The following is a 24,963-nucleotide window of genomic DNA, read 5'->3' as shown; positions in this document are numbered from 1 at the left end:
AGCCGAAGAACGCGGCAGCTGTTTGATTGTTCCGCGTAAAAAAGAGCAGTACACTGTTAAATCTCTTTATACGATTATTATATATATTTCTCATTGTGATGCAGAAAGGGAATCGCGGGACTTCTCCGCGACTTTCCTTCTTCCGTCCGTCATGGCCAAGCCAAGGGGCACCGCCTCTTCCGACCCACTATATCCTTGAGTCTTTTGTCATGCACATACGAACACGAACATACACGCGTACGCACACACACATACACACACACACACCGGAAGGGTCCAGATGTTTCTCTCCTAAAAGAAGGCCCCAATGTTTGCCATCAAACAAGAGCTGGGAAGTGTACATGTATAGAGCAGGTTTTCCACCGACACCGATAAAACATTGCCTTAACAAAATGTTTTGTTGCGCAACAATGATTTGAAAAGAAAAAAATTATTCTAAGTGCTTATGTTGAACTTCAACTTATACTTGTATCCGATTTCAAAACGCTTTGCGATCGCCCATTTATATTAATTTTTATATAAGTCATAGAACATAATAAACATCAAGTACGCTGACTTAATAATTATTTTGTCACAACAAATATAAAGAAAAAACAATTGAATATAAGGTAAAACACTTTAATTGTATAATTGATAGTACCGTCTTAGGTGGCATTCCTTTAAAAATATGAGCAGAATGGGTATTATATTATTGATTTTGATTGAAATTTGCTATCCGAAAAATTATTTAAAAGAAATGTTTTGTAAAACTAATGAGTTGCTAATTTTACTAAAAATCTATATATATATAAATCATTATTCGTAGGAACAATTATATTTAATTATATTATATAAATTTTAATTATATTTTAGCATTAAATGTAATTAATATGTTAATTAAATATTTGCATTTCTAATTTAATTTAAAATAATACATAAGTAGTATTTTATTCACAATTTGTTTTTTATATTTTTATATGATACATACAATCTATACTACAAGTACTTAGCATAATACAAGTAAGTACATATGAAGAGAGACAGAACACATGGTTTGCATGATTCAGAAGTCACAAGAGAGTAACAATTTGCTTGAAGATAATCATAACTTCAAATAAATAATTAATGATAGTTTTAAATTTTGGATTTATGTTACGTGAATTATAGATTTATTTTAATCATTCTTATTTTCGAAATAATCAAACAAAATGTTTTAAACGGTCGTATCCTAAGTCTTATTGATATTTGTTATTTTTAGAAGTATTTTTTTTAAACATTCTTATATTATTAAGATAGTATTATAGTTTTAACGAATCATGTAGAAAACAATATTTTTTTATGGTTATAATTTTAGAATACTCTTATTAAAAGTTGATTACTTTATCACATGGTCTTTAATCAGTACAAATTCTGATTAGAATCTAATATTAATGTATATAATTTATATAGTTTATCGAACTGCCAATTTTCTAAACACTTTTTTCATGTTTTGATAGATCTTATAAATATGATAAAAAGTGTTTTAATGGATTTAAGACAAGAATATATACTCGTATTATAAGACCAAGGTCATTTAATAATATTTATTTTATGAAATATGTACAAATTAATATTCACATAATTAATATTAAAATGTAAAATTAATATTCAAATATATTTCGCACATATACTCGTATAAATTATAATAGAACAAATTATAGTAGGTAAGTAGAATAGGAAAATACCGTATAATATTATGTCAGTATATTAATAGACTACTTGATGTAACATATGAAATGTAAGTATGCTAGAATTAAAAGTCTCATGTTCCAGAAACCACTTTTTTTAAGAAAACGACAAGGAGTGGACGAAGAAAGATTCCGTAATATTAAATAGAATTAAAATACATCAATATTATATCATTGATGTCGAGAATCACAAATCTTTCATTAAAAAAATATGATTTTCGTCATTTGAATACTTTTTCTTAAGTTAAAAGTTTCAAGTTCTGAAAAAGTGATATCTGGTACATGTGACTTTTGATTCTAGCTTACTCATGTATGATATAGAACAAAAATTGTATATCCATTAAAAATTAATGTTGAGCCTAAGTATATATAATCAGTTAATATTATCAAAATTAGAGTATATGATTATATAATTCGTAGACATGTCTTAAGTATTCTATGTGTTTGATGAACCAGAAATTTGTTCCCTCTTAAGTATTAAATAAACATTAAAATTTACCTGAATATAGTTTTGTGTTATGTTCCCTATAAACTCATGCTGCTAGTGGGTACGACTTACGAATGTTACGGATCACCGACCTCGATAAGAGCATTAATTTTGACTTTTTTGTTTATGATCAAATATGTCATATAAATACAATTGACATATATTTATCAATTTATCAATTTATTCGAACTATTATAAACGGTCTATGCGAGATTTTCAACTATCTATAACTTTTAGTTCAATTGTATTACTGTTATAAGCTTGATGGTAAATGTATTGTTTATCTAGAGTTTGTTATTATTTAATTGTAATTGACTTATTAAAATTATGTAAAAAATCATATTCAAATAATTAGTCTATTTTATAAAAAATTATGTCCTACTCCCAAATTTAAATTATAAAATTTTTAATAATACATTTTTCAATTAATCATTTTTTCTTTTAATCAAGTAGCTAAAATCCAAAAATATAGTTTCTCATTGTTTATTGATCAAACTTTCAAATTATTTAAATTTCTAGCTAACAATTTTTCATCCTCATTTGTTAACGGTAACAGTATTAACAATATTAATTTATTATATAATAATACCTATATAATGAAAAAAATAAAAACCATTTGATTCCACGATTTGTTGTAATATGTTTTTTTTACATAATATGTAACATTGAAAACATTTTTAGCGTTGTTGAGATTTTAATTTTGTGCTGATATTGAACTATATGTAATTTTTTTACTTTTTGCATTTGTTTGTAAATGTTAAAACCATTTAATAAAGAGATTCTATGTTCTACTATTCTTAAAAATTATCAATAAATTAATAAGAATACTATTAATAAATAATAAATAATCCATTAATATTTTTCTATTCATAATCTATATAGAACTTTTTGATGATAAAAACGATTTTATAAATAAATGTAAAGTTTTATACAACATCTAAATAAAATAATTTCTATACAAGTATGCATTCTATATCCCACACAAAAATTCTAAGAGTTAATTGAAATGCAAACATAACGTTCAGGTGTGTAATATTTTCCCTATAAGTATACTAACATTAAATGTTCATCCATATCAAAACTATACTAAGGCTATATTTAACTATACTGAGCTGATGGGTAATTATTACGCGTCAGCTCAACATAGCACCTATTCTCATTGAATATGAAAATATAATAAATATTAAACAATTATACAAATAACACAATTTTAATTAGGAAATCTTTAAAAATTGGCGTGCGTAGACAGTATGATTTTATATAGACATTATTGATTTATTATATGTATATAATTTATTCGTGTGTTCCTGTTTTTGTTTAGTACTTCTAAGCTTTAAAGTAATAAATTATTAATATTTTTTAGAAAAATCAATATATTCGATTTAATAATTACTCAGAATGATTCGCAATTTATTTGAAATGGAATTTTCAACCCGTTAAAAAAATCAAATTTACGTTTTATGAAGATTTTTCTTGGTAAACTTTTAATTTATAACTTTTATTTTTTATATGGTTCAATATATTTTCTACTCGGGTCCTATCTAAAAATTTAGTTGGAGTTTTTGAGGAGATGATTGTTACAAATGTATGTATTCAATCTTGAGCCAATTTGATGATTATTAACAAGTACGCCATACAGTGCCGTAACTAAACTGCCCATGAACAAATCAAAATCTTGAGGCCACTTATCGTTGTACATTTTTGAGCATTTGAACTTTTGAGGCCCTAAAATATGGTACGAGACTCGGGACCTGCGTGCAAAGTACACTCTGCACTCCCGGTTTTTACGGTACTGACGCCATACGAATAGTAAATAGTACGCACAATACAGATATTTAGTTATAATATATATATAAATAATAATGTAAATTTATAATTTATAAATTTTTGCTCCTATCAAACAATGCAAAAAAGAAAATTATTTGAATATGCTATTTTTGTGAAAGACAAAAGTTACTCAAAATTATTATCAATCTATCAAAGCATTAACAAATTAGGAACTTGATTTACGTATCTATTGGTATTACACAACTTGAAGAACAATATTAACTTATGTCCTTTTGGTACTCTAATCAAATTTATTCCACAAAAACTGGATCTATATTGATCTCATTTTTTAATAGTTATCAAACAGTAAATCTCAATCAATGCATATAAATAAAAGTAAATTATCAATAGTAAAACCTAAACACGACATTGAAGAGGAACATTAATCAAATACATCTAACATCAAATGCATTACAATTTAAATAAGACTGTATTAAAAATTGTAAATTAAATCGTATTTGAAAAATAAAAATAATAGATGTTGATCACTGTACATAATAAAAGTTTAAGTAGAAAATTAGTACAAATATAATGAACCAAGAGCTAATTGGTTTTAAACATAAGAATATTATACACTTATTTCATATAGATTTATACTCTTCATTTGAATTAATATAAATAAAATCAATGGTTAAATTAATTTATTAATTTCGTCAACTATATCTTTCTAGAACTTATCTTCAACTCATTTCCATTTTTCATCCTAATCTTTACCGACGGGTCCAATTCACCACTGTCAACCGGGTATTTCTTTTACATTTCTGAATTACACATTTTTTTTTCTAACAATTTTCAACATTTTCTTACATGACTGAATACTACGCAATTATCTCAGCGATTGAAAATTTTGTTAAAATTAAATATTCATTTTTTAACTTAAAAACTCAAATTTATTGAACGAAATTTATGCAAAAAAATATTTTATAGTAGTAATATGTCTAAAAATAAAATAGAATTATAATAATATTATAATATTATACACATTCATATTTATTAAATAATAATAATAATTTTTTTTTTTTTTGTCAAAGAATAATATAAGTATTCACATAATTGAAAGAATTAAAGATGTCATTTGGTACACTTTTTGTTGGCTGAAATCCACAACGAAGAGTGTTAAAAGTAATTTTATGTTCCCGAAACTTTATTTTTTTCGTTAAATAGAAATATTTTTCAGTGAAAATGTCATGGTAGAATAAATAAAATTTGTATAAGTTCAACTGTATGTCGTTCTATGTTACATATTATTTATGTATGTTGTTACTGACTTGATTGAATATTTAACATTTGAAAAGTGGTTTTAATAATAATACAAAATAAATTGAATATGTAATATGTATTTGAAACCATTACGTTGGTTGTCTAGGCTGTTGTATTGGAAGAACTATTGAAGTACAAATGCCTTATCCACGAAATTATTTGAAATTGAAATATGTAGAACTTAATTTAGAAACATATCACAGATCATCTAGAAAGTTTGATTATAATTTGCTAATGTGTATGGAGAAAAATATTTTTAATAATTAGTTAAAATACGAGTGTTGGTCGGGTCACAACTGCTACACGCAATTACGAGATATGTACTAAATTTATTTTTAAGTAAATAATTGTTAAGGTTTAAAGTAACTAATTAAAATATTTTTATTAATTATGATATATATATATATATATATATTATAGTATTTGAATAAATAAATAACGATGGGAGGGGAATGGGTTTTGGTGGTATTTTGTTATATGTAAGGCCCTTAAATAGTTCTTCATAAAATAAAAACTCACTGATTATCTACGTTGATAAATCAACTTTTTACAATAAAAATATATATAGACGTCTATAATAATATACATATATATATATTATGCTATTGCGATTACTATAATAATAAAATAATGTTTTTTTTTTTTTTTATTGACATATTTTCACAATGACAAATCACGTGGAGGTATACCTACTCAGTAAGCTATCACGCATGAACATAGGTATACTTTTTCAAAATTGGAATCTACTATTATTATTATTTCTAAGAAATGAACAATCTACAGTAAAACTATAAATTGCGCTAACCTCATGTTAGTTTCAGTAGTTTTCCTCGAATTCCCTCTACAGTCATCCACGATTATAAAAATGTGTAGGATTGGTAATATGATTTGAACAAGTTTGCATTGTTTTGAAACGTTTTAATTATGACCAAAAACAGCAAAACTACCAACAATAGCTTTTTTACCTACAGTTCTAAAGTTTCAAATATAAGTATTATATAAGAACAGCATACATAAGGATAATTGCATACTTGCTTTTTGTACTTTTATTGTATTCAAACTGTTTTTTTGTTTTTGTATACACTTTTGAACGTTTATGTGAATTAAGTACAAATTAGATAATATAAAAAGAATAAAATTATATTACAGAATATAAAATTAATTGTTAAATTTTTCATTTGTATTGTTTTAGTAATAAATATTTTTTTAGACATTTCATAGGAATAGTAAATCATAATTTGAAAAACATTTTTTTTTAAATTATACTTTTGAGTATCATGTTCTTTCAGACACGTAATAATTTTTTTAAATTTATGTACATATTTATGTTTTCATTTATAAATGCCAAATTATTTAAAACTATACGTATACGTTTGATATAGCGTATTTTATAATTAAAGTCATGTTTTTGATTAATGAAAGTATTTTAATATTTACTGATATTCCAAAATATCATTAAAATTATCAAATCTCAATAAGTTGATTTAATATTTTATTCGATAAAAAAAAATTGTAATGTTTCTTGTAGTATTTACATTTGAAGTTTTTATTTTAGTTTTCATGTAACAATAAACTATGTTGAAGATTTCCATATAAACGTTAAAAAAATGATAAAATTAATCTGTATCCATATTATGGTGTTAAAAATTTGTTTAGCTTGATATATTTTAGCAAGTTCTAAATAACAAGTTTAGTTAAAAAGCGAAATATACCTGGTTAACAATGTTATTATCTCTTTTTTTTAAAAAATGTTAAGTCAATTAAACATTCAAAACATCACGTGTTTACATTTTAACACACTTTTTTCTACTTGTCAGGTGGTGTGACATAAACGCATAGAATCAACCTTGAATAAACTGCACCTGGATGATTACATGAATACCAATACATTACTTGAAAATCATATTCGTAACAAATGAAAGATATTAATTTATAGTATAAGCTAGTGTGTGCAACAAAATCTCAGGGTTAATTTAACAAAATATCCGAATAATTAAAAATGTCATACATATATTCTTTAATTGAAATTCTGAAAAGTGTATTTCATGACATTCACAATTATAATATAATTTTAAATGATTATTTCAAGTTCAAAGATATTAATTGAATGGCTTTACAATTTTCAAGAAATAACACTTAATAAATATACAAAATGTATTTTATTTTCAAGGGAATATAGTTTTATATAAAATATTTTTGTTCTCACTGAATAATTAGCAAGTACATAATATTAAATATAGTTTCATATTCTATAAAGTATAAATGTGAATATTTAAATAATAAAAACTCTATCACTATTCCATTACTAATAAAACTATGAATCAAATATGTATTTTGATTGTATTTATAAAATATAAGGTATTATTTTTAATTTTGGAAACTTACGAATAATTTTTCTTATTTGCATCAATTCTAAATTTTTGATTCAACCCTAATTATAACATACGTTGCATGTATTAAGCTATAATACCATAAGCTTTTAATGCTAGTATTTTTGCATCAGATAATTTAAATAATTAATAAATATAAATTAAATAATAATAAAAACTTTAATAACAAAATTACTTTTAATTGCAAACATTATATAATAACAAATTGGCAACAATGTAAAATATTAATAGCTGAAAAAATGATCACTGTTTATAGGCAATTTAATGTGACCAATACTCTGTTATATACTTATAGGTTAGGATTATTAAGGACTATATAAATAGTCAAGATTATCAATCATTTATAAATGTCAATAAGCAATATAATATATTATACTCAGTTATTGGTATAAGGGGGGAAGCAAGGGAACGGAATACCCCAACTAACTTTCAGAAATTTTAGCGAACCCCTACTATTATTATGTTATAATTATAATGCTTAACAAGTCTCGGGAACGCAATTTTCTTTAAAGTAAACAAAGTCCCCCTTCTTTAATTTTGCCAAGTGGATCACTGATTATATAAGTATACGAGTATATTACTCATATAATATACTCATATATATATATATATATATATATATACTCGTAGTATTACTTCTCTTTGCTTTAACTAATAAATTGAAAATTAAGGTAATCAGTAATTTATTTTAAGCTTCAAAGACCTAAGAGGTGGAGTTTCATACCATTTAGCTTTTACATTTTATTCGTGCCTGATTTCCAAATTGCTCAAAAAAAATTTAATATCTCATTAATCAAACATGTAAGTCCAAATAATTTACTAAATTAGTTTGAATATCGTTTGTAACTATACATGAATATATATATATACATATATAAAATATATTTAGATTCATTTATATATATATATATAAACGAATCTAAAAGACAGTTTGTTTATTGTAACTTTAATTTATTATTTGTCTTCATTATCAACAAATTGTGATTTTATCATTTTCGAATCAAATCTTCGCAAATCAATTAAAAAAAAACAAAGTCATTATTTATAAATACCTTGTTATATATACTGTATATTGATCGATATTTCTTATTTTTTTCATTTTTATTTTACATGAGAGCTATTTAATTTTTAATTCATATATGATGTATTAGATTCACTAACTAATAAAATAAAATAAAATACTAGACATTTTATAAAATTTAAATTCTTTTAAAAATTAGCGATCGTTTCAGATTTAATTATGCTTAATAAAATATTTTATTAAAGATATATTCGTATTATATATTGTAATCATGTACATATTAATAAGACTGCAAGGAAAATAATTTACTAGTAAAAGAAATATTATTGGTATTATACATTAGTTAATAACTTAATTTATTTTAAATTAAATTAAAAAAAAATAACGTCAATACTTAAAATCATTCGTTTTTATTTTAATTAAATCGTAATAAAAATATTACATTTTAACTTGATCATGAATTAAGTTCATTCAAGAATGCTTTTTGTAATCGAAAATTCAAAATCAATTGAGAAACATAAATTAAAATTTCTAAGTCTTAATTTTAATGAAATATAATTATATAATTATATGTGTAATATTACACCTTAATATTTTAATCAGATTTGAATAAAATAAAAAGAAGATAGAACTAAAGACATATTAAAATAAAATCAAAAACATATTTATTTTGATAAAATAATAAGGAAGATTAAATAAAATATATGTTAAAAATAATAGATATGTATTTTTTTTTTTGTATATTATTGTGAATGTATACGGTTTATAAAATCTAAATGCATGTTTATTTTGTTTGAAGTGGTTACCTTAATCATTAATCCTCGTATATCAATTAAAAGGTTTTTTCATTAAATTAAAAGTAAATATGAATTATATTAATATAATTATATTAATTAATAAAATATCATTTATAATTATTTTAAACATGTAAGGATAATGTATGAAATTTTTATGAGCTTAATTTTTAAATAAACATGCGTTATATATTATAAAACAGGTATTTTAAATAAATAACATTTTGAACAGATAAATAATTATAATAAATGTTATTATTTAAAAAAATAACATATTTAATATATTTTTTAAACATTTATGTACTGTAAACAATAAATTATTTTTACAACTACAAATAGGTAAGTATAAAAGGTTGAGACCTTTGCTAGGATTTATATGGGAAAAAAATTAACAACATACACTTAAAGTTATGTTGCTTTTCTGTTTTAATTATTAAATAAATAAAAAAAATTAGGTTGGCAGACGAGGAACTAACGTTTTATAAAAATTAGGTATATGTACTTTTTAGCCCCTCTCTTTTTTTCTTAATTATACCAATGCACGAATAAATGTATGCATAACGTATACACGTATATGTTTATTTAAGTAGTTATTGTCAACAGATGATAAGATATTTATTTTCTCTCTACATGTTATTTAAAGGACTACATCTATTTATGTTTGTATGTTAACATCCTTGTACGACGAATAATTTTATGTAATTTTTTTGATACTAGGAATAAAGATAAAAATTATAGTATTCGGTTCATGGATGTTGTCAAGTGTTTCATCATTAAAATGAATTATTTGATTTTCTTGTACTTTTTAAACGTGAAAAACACTTATAAATTATTTCTCATAAATATATATATATATATATATATATATTAAAAACGTAGAAAAAATCCAATTCTATTCAACCGTCAAAGCGTTGTAATGATAAACTCGTACGTACACATACATTTCCCTTCTCGCTTTCATTTCCAAAATTCCACTATAAAATTCAAGGTCAACCGGTACAATCGTATTCTATGTCATAGTTACACGCTCGCGGCGGCGTTCTTTTAACGTACACAAATACACACCCACACATACACATACACACTCGCGCGCTCAAGCGGGCACGCAAGCGGACGCACACTCGTGCTGCACAATGCACTTATGGCATTATCGTCTCTAGTCGATTCTTATACTGTCGACTGCATTGTTCTAGTCACCGTCTTGTAATAACAATAACTGCGAATAAAAGGATAATAATACGTACGCGTATACACCCACGTGCATACCATGGCCAACTGGAGGGGAAAAAACTACGAGCAAATAGAAGAAACAAATAAATAAATAAACTGGAAAAAGGACGAAACGAAAATAAAAAATAAACACACTGCCCCACGATAAGGCCACACAGGCCGCCTTGTCAACCTGCTACCGTTGAAACGCCACCGATAGAGGAGAGCTTTGTGTCATTGCTGTGAAGGCGAGTTCGCGAGTGCGTGCGAATGCGTGGTGCATCGCGTGAATATAAAATTGCATGCGGCAGTGCAACGCGTATGCATACACGTATATCACGTGCGGTGCAACATGTTGCAACGTGCAATCCCGTGGCCCCTGTTGACGGTCGACGAGGGTGCGGGGGAGGAATAAATGCCGCCGCGTGCGAATGTATAATAATAAACCGTCATAAATGCATTGTGCATCGCGGGCGCGGGCGGCGTTGTACACCATGTGCATGCGTGCGCACGTTACTTACTAGTACACACACACGCACGCACGTGCACACACAAACATACACGTCGTTATGTATTTATTACGTCTGTGTACATAATATTATGCACTTATTATGTACATACGATGTGTATGCATGTACGTGCGGTATACGTTGTGAGTTATACATGAATGCAATCTATATACATGTAGCGCAGCGGCCGACAGCGGTTGGTCCAGCATCTGCTGCAACGGCCAAGGCCGAACACGGTATCTCGGGCGCACCCTTCCGCCCGCCCGCGACCGATTCTTTGTTTCCGGCAACACGACGTACGAGAATTTGCGCGCGCTCGCGCCGTGGAGTGCGTGCGTGGGTTATAACATTTTATTTTTATTCTTATTCACGGTACGGTATAGCGTTGTTGTTCTCATTAATGCGTTTGTAAGAAAGAAAAGAATAAAAAAACAAACGCACCAGTCGCAATACTAATTTATGTACAGTTTTTTTTTTCGCACTCAAATGAACACCTTCGTTGCCGCCGCAGCCGTCATTGAGGCGGGGCAACATATGCAAAACCGATTCGGTCGACTAACCCAATGAGAATACGTACTTGGAACAATGACACCTTGTTGTTACGATTTTATAATTATTGTAATCATTGTTTGGGGAAATATATTGTATACTTACATGTACGCGTGTGTATACAAGTGAGTACAATCGCTTATACTCTATTTACACTTAATTTGTTTTCCTGTTAAGGGTTAAAACATTTTACATCGATATTTTATTTTCAATAATGTTCTCATTTTTTTTTTTTTTTTTACTTAAGCTCATTCATTCAGACTTTTGTGTCCCCCGATATTTTAAGCTAGTTGCCTGTATTAAATTATTGAGCAAACTGACATTTAAGACAATTTTAAGTATATGGTTACTACCCGAAATGTAGCACCATAAGTATTACGTCGAAGTAGAGTATTCTGATTTTTGTTTATGATTAATTGACCTGCAAGTGTCATACATTCAATATATAAACCAAAGCTCATGAGTTGTATTGTTCAGATACACTATAGTCAAGATAAAAATAAAATATTAAAAAATTGCCTATTAAACGTTTTTACTTATCTAATATAAGAAAACTTCAATCACATCCGTCTATGTACTCGTACATAATGTAAGTAGTAAAATAATTTTTATCTAATTACTAATATAAAACGTTTGCCGTATATATTATACAATATTTATTATTTTCTATTTAATCGATGCATCTCAATTATACTTATGCGCGCGTATCATGGAAATCAATATTTTACTGAATTGTTTCTTCGCCATAAGACCATTAAAACCGCAAGCATTAACACTGGTGCATGCATATACGCATATAATAGAATATTTGAAACCCGTTAAAACCGCAAGATAGAATTATATATTTTCTAAAATAAATGATTAGATGATTTTTTTCATATACTTCTTAGAATACGCCCAATATGTCTATTTCGTGTTATTTTTGATACGTCTAAACATTACGTGTGAGTCAAGAGACAATGCTTAAAACTGACAATTATTTCAACTATTCGAAAATACTGAAACGTATTCCGGAAACGGAATTTAATATATTTTAATTATACGTTAAAATATAGTCGTTAGTTACCTATAGATAGGTATTAGAGATTTACCAACGAGTATTTAAAAAATAATCCATTACATTTATTTTCTAAAAATGATCATACTTGAAATATTATTTAAACAAGTACAAAACAACGACTTATACCGACGTTGTAGATATTATTCGACACATTTTTTAAATTTTTTCAAGTTCAATATGTCATTTGAATACGAATTCTGTGTAAATCATTCTAAAGTACATCAACTAATCAAATTACCTTATGATCTAAGGTTTCTTATTTTTTTATCGACAAAGAATATATTGTATTTATAGATCTCAGATCAATACGTCGTTCCTGAACAATCTTCATTCTGATAACGAACGCCTAACAAATTACGAGTATTATATTGCAAAGGTCTGGGTCACTTACCAAGGTTAAATAAATTGTAAATTCTATCAATTTTATCACAATGGCATCATCACGTCGAAAATGATTACGAAGTAGAATAGTATGCGTATTTTGACAGTGTAACTTTATACTTTATACAGTTCTAATTCAAAATAACTATTATAAAAACCTAGTAATTTTATAATTTTTGTTTATAATTTGATCTGTGCTTTTTCACAAATTCGTATGGACGGTGTATGAATGTAATACTAAATAATATTATTTTCCGAAAATCTACCGAAAGTCCTACACATCAGGTGTCAGTTCAACAAAAGATTGTTTTGACGATAATCATAAATGGATCTTAAGTCGACCCAGTGCCCCGACAGTAAAAACTATTGGCAACGTAGCATTATGCACTTGGCAATTTAAAAGTTGGCAAAGATTGTCGTTTACAAGGAAGGCCAAGGTCAGCTGAACGTAGCGATAATAATAGTCAAAGTGCACTGTGCAAATTTAAAAAAGAAAAACTATGATCATACAGAGAGCACGAACAAATTATACCAGTTTTATAATAGTATACGTACTACGTACAGCAATACAATTATGCAATAATAACTACGAACTATTGGAAGTAAAATAAAAATATCATAAATCATAAATATAATTCTGAGTTATATTAAATAAATGTTGATTCCTAATGAATCTGCTAGTTTGGTTTAGTAGAAGGTATCGGAAGTATTTTTCAGTAAAATATCATCCCCAAGATTTGATAATATCTACTTAACTAAACAAGTATTATCAAAAGTCTTTATTTTGATTTATAATGATTATTTATTTACAAAAGTTGAATTGCGGATGCAGTTGGCAATTATCCTTTTGGCACAATATTCTATTATATTTATAACGTAAAAAAAAACATTCATTAAAATAGACATTGTATTGAACAGATCACCTATAATATTGTCATTTATAACTATTATTTTTATTATTCATTTCATTACCAATTATAACTCGCTTAATCAGAGTGGTAGTATGATTTGTATCTATTTTACATGGATTGACATAAGATTTGCTATGTAACAAAATTAAAATAAAAAATAACATTATAGATATCAGTTTATCACACAAATAGATGTGTAAAAGAAATATCTTTCTATCGACCGCAATGAAAAAATACGCAAGTGTGTATTCATAAAAATATTGCAAATGACAATCAATTATATTTCCTCTGGTGTGCAGAGGCCCCTCTTGCTCCTTCTACCACCATTTATACTCAATTGTATGCATTTTTGTCCTTGACCAAGAACGATTTTTATCAATACGCACACAGAGCGCTCTGTGCATATTCTGTTTCGTACGATTTCCTGTGTTCACGCCCCCTCCTCAAACCCGGCTAACCATACACGGAATGGATCAGAGAACAAGCGGGAAGAGCCTCTACAATATAATTGCCTCGCAATGCATTTTCAACTGCATTCACTTCCTGGTGCAAATTGACCTTGGTCGATGCATGCGCTACGCACTCGTTGTGTGGGAGGGAAGGGGTAGGGAGAATCTTAAATTTTTTATCCGACCAACTGTAACGTTTTACACAACGGTAATCAGCAACTAAAGTATTCGTATATATGTATATGTATATAAATATTCTATTATATTCTCGTGCGAAATGGGACAATTCGCCGTAGAGACATTTCGCCGTTGTCCAAAAATTGTGTATAAACCGAAATATATGTTTTATTACTATTGATATTATTAGATTTTTCATATTTATCTTATCTTTTCTTAAAATGTATACACATTTCCCATGGCTTTCAAAGACAACTGTTTTGAGAGGATAAATAGAAATGGTAGAGGTAGACGTGTATGGACGTTTTCCATCAGATATTTGGAGCCTTTATAGTTGAGTTTTAAATTCCCAAGATAGTACTAATAACCACGCGGAAACTGCAAATAGACGACTTAATGTTGAAATAGGAGTATGCTATCTGTCAATCTGGGCTTTCATTAATTGTTTAAAAAAAGTTCAATCTAGCCATGATTATTTTTATTCTAGTTTAACTGCAGGAAAAAGTCCATCCAAAAAATGTAAAAAAAATCGCCGATCTAGATAGACGCATTTTAAAAATAGTACAACAATATGACGGTAGAGACTAAATTTCATATTTAAAAGGTATATCATATAATATCTCCTTACCATGATTATTAATTACCTTTATTATTATTATGAATACGACGAAATATACTATAAGCCACTTAACCATAATATAACCATTAATTATTATTATATTTTTGAAAATTATCATAAGAATATGACGAAAATATTTAATGGCCACTGCTAAATGTCCTCCCGGCGAAACGGCCACGGTGAATTGTTTTTGATTTATTCTCGTGTACTTGTAATACATATTATCGTGTGTATTCTAATTTTGCTTTCAGCGTATGGATTATTTTATTTCAATAAGCAACAGCTAACAATTATAGACAAACGGATATAAAGATGAAAAGCCTGTGTATTTGGAATGCAGTTATGTAAGAAGATTCAAGATTTCCGTGGTAGTTAACGTTAACGCGTGTCTTTTAGAACAGCAACACATTGTTTGTGAATTTATATAAAAATATAAAACATGTGTACATCCATATTGTAAAATTTGGTCCACGTTGTAGTCGCGACTCATAGCGTTGATTAACAATTTGGCCGAGTGAAAGATAAAAAGGGACACAACGATGCAGAACGCGATTCATAAAAAATGGTTCATCGTTCGTCGGCAAGCACGTGATCAAAAACAGTCAGCTGTTTCTGATTAGTTAGGACTGGGTCAAGATGACCTTGATATTGGATATATGCATGTGTGGTATGTATGTATGTATGTGTGTGTGTACTTATAATTCAACTGTGCCTATGCATATTATAATGCAGTGTAGTAGTAGGCTAGTGATTGCGACACATTATAATATTATTGTTATGCATTTATTTATTATTAATTAATCGTGATATCGCATAAACAATGTGATTCGAATAGAAATTATAGGCATTCAAAGATAAATAATTTGCGAAAAAAAATACACATTATTTTAATGATTATCATATTAAAACCACCTTATAGAAAAACACGATAACAAAAGTAAACATCCAATTTCGAGCCAATTAATTTGAATCAATTATTTATTTACCTAACGAAATGTTTATCTATTTGTTCACAGTTATTATTTAGCAACGAATTTCCAATAATATCGTGAACGATAAATAAAAATATATATATATATATATATATATATATATATATATATATATATATGTATATTTTTTGCATATCAGTCAATACATTTGAATAAATCTATTATTCTAGTGTAAAATACAACGTGTTATGTATCATATTTATTCAAATTCAATTGCATAAGTATTATGATGTGTATATAAATACGTACATAAACTTATTCAAATGCTCTTTCTATTTTCATATATACAGGCTATATTATAAAATTATTGGAGTCTGTAGGCGTATCTATATCTATGTCTCTAAATCATTACCAAGGCAACTTTACACTGTTAGTTTGAATAATTAATAGTAGGTAGATATAAAATATAAAATAACAATTTACCTATAATAACACATATAAATGTGTGTATATATATATATATATATGATTATTAACTACGTAAGTTAAAATTGTAATGCGTGTATACATTTATACAATAATTTTCCTTATTATTTATTCCAATTATAATATTATATAAATAATATGTTTGAGTACTATCGTAAATATATGTATTTTTAAAACTACCGTAGATATATCTATACTGGTATGCCATAGGTTCTCGCAGCAGTAGGTGAATGTAATTTATTGATTTAAGTTTATTATATAAAAAAAATTACGACTAAACAATTTTTTTTCGAATGCAAATACTTTAAACCGTTTACAATAATAATCATAAAATCATTCAGATTTTTAGCAAAGTTAATTAATAATATTTATATACAATAGATAGATAAACATAAATGAAAAAACTAAAGAAGATAAATTATAATAGTTTGAATAATTGAAATATTAATTTAAATAATTTCTAAAATAGCATTTAATTAATAATAAAATAACATTAGAAAATGTTCTGAAACTATTTTAATATATTAATCTAATGACAAAATTAAATTTAAATATCATATAGTATATGTATTCGTAGATTTTGTATTAAAACATACTACTATATGTTTCAGGTACCCATGTTCATTATTTTAAAAATTATGTTAACATTTAAAAGTGATAGATTTTGATTATTGATTTTGCTAACATAATTCTTCAGTAATAAAAAAAATTTGAGGATACAAAAATAAATGTCGTAATATAATAATTAACCGGCAAAGATTAAATTGATTTATCTTTGATAATTTATTACAGATATTTCAACAAATATGAAGATAATTTCGTTAAAAATATTATCAATATTTGAAAGATGCTTAGTTCTTGGAACTTTGAAAATCTGATTACTTTAACAGAGTTTAATGCACAACATATCCTTGATACTTTTCATAAAAAAATTAAATATTTCAATTTCTAATTAATATACTGTAAATCTATAGTGGTACATACTAATAAACTCTGAAAATAAATCAGTCCACTGCAGTTAACAGTAGATTAAATACACTTTTTCCCTGAAAATTTAGCTTAAATAAACTATTCACGTAATGCAGAAAGCTTGTACGTTGCATAGACTAAATAAAGAATTAAATTATAAAATAAATTGTTATCAAACCATAATAACTAATGATAAATAAAAAAATGGTGTTATATAGGTTAACACTTTATTTGCGTACTAATTTTATAATCAACATTGGATTATTTTTTGGCAATGTTTAGGGATTAAAATTTGATTTTAGTATGAAATAAATACAAATCACACTTTTTTATATTAAGAATATGATACTTTCGCAATCTGGCATGTGAAAATATTGAATTAATATAAATCTTACTTTTGCATGATTAATTTATCGATTTATTATCGTTTTTCGATTACATTGTTTTCATCAATATTTATTGATAGTAATAATTCTAATTGAAGTATTATTATTCAAAATTATAATTACATTATATTATTTTATTTATGTATATTAATATAAATACCATCTCAAGTTGTGGTAGTGCAAGGTCAAGTGCACTAGGTTAAAAATAAACGATCGAATATTTACATAACTACCCGATGTAATAAATATAATATAGTTTATCTGTTTAATTAATTTAAATATTTATAGGTACAATAAAAGTAACTCAATTTTCGTAAATAATATAATAATCGATTTAAAACTGTATTTAATAGATTAAATATTTTTTTAACCACATGCATTTACAATTTAAACAAAATATCAGAATAATAACTACAGCATTATTCTCTATTAATTACAAATTAAATAATTAAATTTCTTCTATCTCAGTTTTACCTAATTATATCTCAGTTATATGCTTTTAATGTGTATTTTAAGTGAATACAGATTAATTAGATATAAAAAGAACTGCTGACGTTTTATTTGAATATAGTAATTATTATGAAAAGTATGCCTTAAAAAAGATGTATTAACAATTTTTTAATCGATTACACGATTAAATAATTAATAAAATATAATAAACATTATTTTAAGATGCTGTGTCAATTTTAAAGATTTTGTAATCAAGAAATGTAGGTATTAGAAGAATTATTCTGTGCGAATAGCTCGAAATGTATTCCTGAATTTTATCTTAGTTTAGTAAAGAAAATAACTATTCACAATTTACGCTCAATTTGAATATTTGTGAAGTACCTAGATTTAACTTTTATTTATTGGTACTATAGTTATGATTCATAATTTATAATAATTGAATTCTTAAAAATCTTTAATTTATCGAAAAAAAATTTATCTTTTATTATTTTATTCGGGAAACAGTACAAATAAATATTTATTTTGATGTTATAAATATTGTAATAAGTTTTTAAAATATTTTAAACAAAAATCAATCATAGATAAAATTATGTTTGTTCAGCTTGTATTCTCGCCATTAATGCTGCTCGTTGCGCATCATTAACAACTCCAGGACATTTTTTCTTCTGCACGATCTTACAATCTTTAAAAAATCCTTCGTGTCTTGGAAGTCCATGGGTGCCATCCTTGAATGTTATCAAACCTAAAACATCACAAAAAAAAATTTAGTTAGAATTAGTGCTGTTGTGCACTAGCATTTTGCAATATATCCCTTGTTACTCATCTCTGGTTATCAGAATTTTAAATAATTCAACATTTATTTTCGATTATCTAGGTATACTGAATTAGTTTAATGGTTGGTTTTGTTACAAGCATTTCTTAAACGAATGATTCTAAAAATGTATTTTGCCTAGTAGTTTTAGCGTGGCAGTCAACCTGTTAAAGAACGTATAGAAACCATAGTGTTTATTATTATTTTTTTATATAGTTTGTACGTTACCTATATAGGTATAACAAATATATTTAAACCCTAGTTGAACTTATTCAGTCCAATCATAGAATTCAATACGTATTTCATGTGTATATTATATTACCTAATCCCCAAATATGACCACCTCTAAATTGACCTTCGTATTTCATGCCATCAGCCCTCCAGAACATGCCATTGCCGTGAAACCATCCTTCCATAAATTCTCCTTCGTATCTGTTTTGAATCGAAACATGTTTAAATTTAATATTTGCAATATAGAGTAAGTTATTATTATTATTATTATTAAACTTTAATATTCATAACATCGTTCATGGCTGAATCATACACTATATTTATCGATAGAAAATAAATATACCTAGCTCCATCAGGATATTGCAGGATTCCAAGACCTGAAAACAGTCCATTGCTAAATCCTCCTTCATAACGTGTGTTGTCTTTTAATTGGACGTGACCTAATCCGTGTTTTTGACCGCGATCATTCCAATCACCAATATATTTCGTGCCATCTTCATACACATAAGCTCCAAATTTTGCGACCCTTGCTATTATAATTGTAAGTTATAAATGAGCTTTAAATAAATTAAATTCTATAAATAAACACACTATACACACATAGAAAAATGGAGTCGTTTTAACACACCAACGTGTTAATGTAATATACATTTGCACGTCGTTTTTCGCTCAGAGCTAAATTGTTGTTGATTCAACTACAATTTATTGTTAAAACATTGAATTTATTATAAATGCTTGATTTTTACACTCGAACTCTATTAAGGGGTAGATACAACATCAACAGTATTGAAAATAACTGTTATTAATCACAATGGCAATTATAACAAATCTATAGATACGAAACATCAATAAGAAATGATTGGGCTTAATGTATATTTTTTAAACACTGACCTAATGAAATAATTATTTTTATTTTTTACTACTAGCATACGTTATGTTACACATTTTAGTCAAATTTTGATTAAAATTTCACACTTTTTACTATTAAGTTTCTTTTTCGTAAATCTTATTATAACAGTTGATTTAAACAATAAATATTCAAATATAATTTACTAAAACGTAATTTTGGTATAAAATAGTTATATTTAATAGAACCGCAAGATTTTATAATTAAAATTTAGACGAACAATAAAACAATATCTTCTAATAAAATTAAACTTATTTAAATTAAGAACATAAATATTTTCTTGTATTTATTACTAGTATTCCTAAGTATAAAATAACTTTACCTGGATGCATTTTATCTTAGGCTCCAGTCCAAACGAAACTTACTAACGTACGTGTAGTAGTGAGACAGAGTAAAGGGATGTTAAAAAAGCAAAGAATACTTGGTTTTTATGGGGTTTCATGATTATGTATCGATTAGCTTTCTATAATTGAATTAAACTCATTGAATTTGCACGTAACTAACATAAATTTAACTAAGACTTGCTGTTTTGATTACGTATATTAATCACGTAGAAGTAATTTGTAGACAGAGAACCATTTCATTTTATAATTGTAAAAACAAAATTAAGCCATTTATTATATTAAATATAAATTGTCAATGATCTAATTATAGATATAAGCGAAAGTTCTTTTGGTAACTAATATAATAGATCAGTTATTATATGTATCAAAAAAAAGTAATAATCCATTTCAACTTGGAAATATTCAGACTTACGGTATACATTAAATTGGTCTATACTATAGGCGTGCGCACGGGGATGTGGTGCCGGGTATGCTCGAGCACCCCTAGAAATATTGTAAACATAGGCACAACTATGAAGGTACTTGGGTGTGTTATATCACCCCCAGTTAAAAAATTAATAATTGAAAAATTTTGTGAAAAATTAGTGTTTTTCTTATTTTATGTAGTTATTTTTATTTGATGCTTTTATCAGAAAGATGAATTGTTCATGACAATTAGTTAATTACATCGTCAGAAATACTTGAAAAATATTCCACTAGTCATTGCAAGATAATACTAGTGTAAATATTATATGTTGTATATTGTATAATATTTTTTGTGTATTTTTTAGTACTGTATGACCTATATATAATAATATAATTCAACAAAAAAGTTGGTATGTTACAATTTATGCTTGTTAATATTTATAAATTAAAATATTAGTGTATGCGTGTTATTATGGTACATTTAATGATTAAATTGAGATATAGTAATTGGGAGGTGTGACCACAGGTTAATATGAGCTACATAATTTCAGCATCCTCAATATTTGGGCTCTAGTTGCGCCTATGATTGTAAATAAACAATTTAAGTTTAAGTGTAAGAGGCTTCTTATTTTACCGATGTTACTCAGTAAGATATTATTTAAATTAAATGTAATTTATTCTAAAATATTTGGTAAAAACTAAATGATACTTCGTAATAAAATAAATAAAACAAAATGTTCTAAATTTCGTGCAAAAACTTATTATGATAATTTAACCGCTACAATTGACTAAAAATAAAAAACATATTGGTTGGCTCTAATATACCGTAATATTAAATAAAAAATAAAGTTATATTTGTTTAATTATTTATACATTATAATTTATTAAATATACCATAACGTTTTGTTAAGATTATTATGTTAAGATTACCAAAAGTATTGTAGGTACCCCCTGAAATACAGGTCTGCACACGCTTATGATACGCTTGATACCTATTATACTCTTATAACATATAATATATAAACTATACCTATATTAGACAAAAAAATTACGAATAAATGTTAAAAAGCGTATATGAATACATTTATACTATAATGAAAAAATGAATAGGGAACTATTGATAAATAACTTTACTAAATTAAAGAGGTATGGTTGTATTTAGTATTGCATAACAGTTCAATAAGAATAAGAAACGTACAGTATTAAAATTATCTTTAAAAGTATATTAAATTCAATGGACCTAAACCGCGTAAAGTGTAAAGTACTTATTTTTAAACTAACTTCATATCACAAAAAATGAAGAAAGTTACTACTTTATAATAATGAAAATGTTTAGAATCACATACAGTCTATTCCTATGTCATAGTTTCGAGTAAAAAAATGTAATTATATTTAAAATGTATAACAATATAATTTAAAAACTGAAGCGTGCTCCCCTTTAAATATAATTTTATAAATGCCCTTGGTTGATGCCAAAAGTTGGTTTTAATTTTTTTTCTAACGTATAGCTCAAGGTCAGATTAGTACAATTTTTTATATCAAAATAATAAAAATAGGAGATACACACTTCATGTTACGAATGAAGTAAGGTGAAAATCCTAAATAATTATTCTCATATTTTGTTTTAGTAAGTGTTTATTTCTCTATAGAATTATACACTTTAGTTTGTAAATACGATTTAAATAACATTGTGATTTAAAAATTCAAGACTAGACGAATCACTTCGAAGGGAATGAATTATATATTGTTTTATATCTTAAAAATATATGTATATGCAGGGATGGCTTGAAGGGGTGGGTAATAGGAGCAGTTGCCCAGGGCCCCGTGCTTTAATTTATAATTAAGGCTCCGCGGTTCTGATTTAACTAAACTTTAAATATTTTATTAATATAAATTATAAAACCCAACATTTATTTTTCCCAGGGCCTCGTAAACTCTAGCACCGTCACTGTGTATATGTATGAAGGATACATGTGACGGGTTGCTGGCATAGATGAATTAATTCGTATACTTATATATTTAAGATCAATGTACCGTATTGCTTTCAAAAAAAAAAAAAAATTCTGAGTAAAGTAAAACAGTTAGTCTCTATAACTTAAGATAGTTTATATTTCTACAGATAAATGCAAGCACCATAAAATTTCGTAATCTTGTTGGGTAAACTAAGGGCGTAGGTAAAAATTATTTATGAGGAAGGGTTGATTTATTTAGGTAATAATAATTTTTATTACTACTTATTCATTTACTATCTGGGATTTTTGTAATTGGGGGGGGGGGGGATTTGAACCTCCAAATCGTCTCTTACTTACGCAAATTGGTTAAATCAACTTTAACAACAACAAAAATATAAGTATATAACCTTTAGATCAGTGATGCCCAACCTTTTTCCTTTGGCGGGCCACTTTGGTAAACAATTATCTTCAAACGGGCCACAAAGTATAAAAGTACAAAAATAATCTTATATATTGGACTTGTTTTCTTATCTTTTATTGTCCATTGAAAAGATTATGAATTGAGGTATACATCGTAGGTACACATTAGTTTAATCAGTACGTTATTTTATGTACCTACATTTAAATATTTAAAATTTAAAATTATAAGGACCTGAAAAACTTATATTTGATATGTATAATACTGTTAAAGCATTTGATGCAATATTAAAATTATTTATTGATCAAATTGAGCACAGTGACTTTAGCCATTTTGAAAACTGCCAAATGTTTAAAAATGAAACAAAACCGTTATGTTCAACAAATCGACTTGTAGAAATATTAAAGAAATCGGAAACCGATTTTTCATCTCGATTTTCTGATGTTAAATTACATGAAAAATCGTGGCGTTTATTTGAAAATCCATTTAATATTGGTGAAAATTATGTCGACACTTTTTTTCAACTTAAAGTTATTGAGTTATAAACAAATTCATTTTACTGTGATGAATTTCAAAAAATGAAACAAAACGATATTTTAAAATTTTATTCAAAACTTCCACATGAAGATTTCCCTACTTTAAGAGACTTTATAATGTATTTGGCTGAACGTATATATACGAACAAATATTTTCACTAATGAAACAAACAAAATCGGTTCATAGATCGCGACTTACTGATAAACACCTTTATTCAATTTTGAGGATTAGAACCACTAAATTTCAACCAGATTTTTCATTATTAGTAAAAGGAGAATAAGCTCAAATTTCACATTAAAAATATGAGTATAATATTTTTATATAGTTTTTAGTTTTATTATTATCATTGTAATTGTATTTTTTGGAATAATTATTTAAACGAATTCATAAATTTATATAAAAATAATATATGAAAATAAATAATTTAAAAATGTTTTTATACATTTTTAAAATTTTTTTTTATTTTAGAAAATTCGTAACGGACCACATAGAATACCTTCGCGGGCCATATGTGGCCCGCGGGCCATGGGTTGGGCACCACTACTTTAAACTATGATTTATTGATACTAATTTCATAGTAACAGTTTAAATTGTTATTAGAAATTATAATATTTATATTATGTTCTTATAAGAATCTAGTTTATGTTTCAGATCTCTGCTTTAATACTTGTTAAATAACAACAAAATAACTAATATCGTACAATCAAAACTCAACGAAGTATCTGATTTCATTCAAATTTAATTTTCGAACGCTTAGAAAGCACATATTGAGACTTTTTTTTTTTT

The 24,963-nt window shown here is 26.3% G+C and overlaps 1 protein-coding gene across 1 annotated transcript; it reads right to left on the bottom strand.

The window, feature by feature from the left end:
* Window positions 1-19,105: 19,105 nt before the first annotated feature.
* Window positions 19,106-20,923, bottom strand: LOC112690083 (MORN repeat-containing protein 4 homolog). The gene is made up of 4 exons (XM_025564002.1): window positions 20,844-20,923; window positions 19,958-20,144; window positions 19,706-19,815; window positions 19,106-19,314 (listed from the first exon to the last, which is right to left on the bottom strand). Exons 1-4 carry the CDS (start codon window positions 20,851-20,853, stop codon window positions 19,160-19,162), a joined length of 462 nt encoding a protein of 153 aa, XP_025419787.1. The 5' UTR covers window positions 20,854-20,923; the 3' UTR covers window positions 19,106-19,159.
* Between the last annotated feature and the right edge of the window lie 4,040 nt (window positions 20,924-24,963).

Source organism: Sipha flava, unplaced genomic scaffold (assembly GCF_003268045.1).
Source record: "Sipha flava isolate LNK unplaced genomic scaffold, YSA_version1 48_pilon_pilon, whole genome shotgun sequence".
Taxonomy (NCBI): domain Eukaryota; kingdom Metazoa; phylum Arthropoda; class Insecta; order Hemiptera; family Aphididae; genus Sipha; species Sipha flava.
This window is presented reverse-complemented; position numbering and strand designations above follow the sequence as displayed.

Coding starts and splice junctions, on each gene's coding strand:
- LOC112690083 (XM_025564002.1), bottom strand. Junction 19,816..19,957: donor CAATATCCTGATGGAGCTAG/GTATATTTATTT, acceptor GATTCAAAACAG/ATACGAAGGAGAATTTATGG. Junction 19,315..19,705: donor TGGTCATATTTGGGGATTAG/GTAATATAATAT, acceptor GTGATGTTTTAG/GTTTGATAACATTCAAGGAT.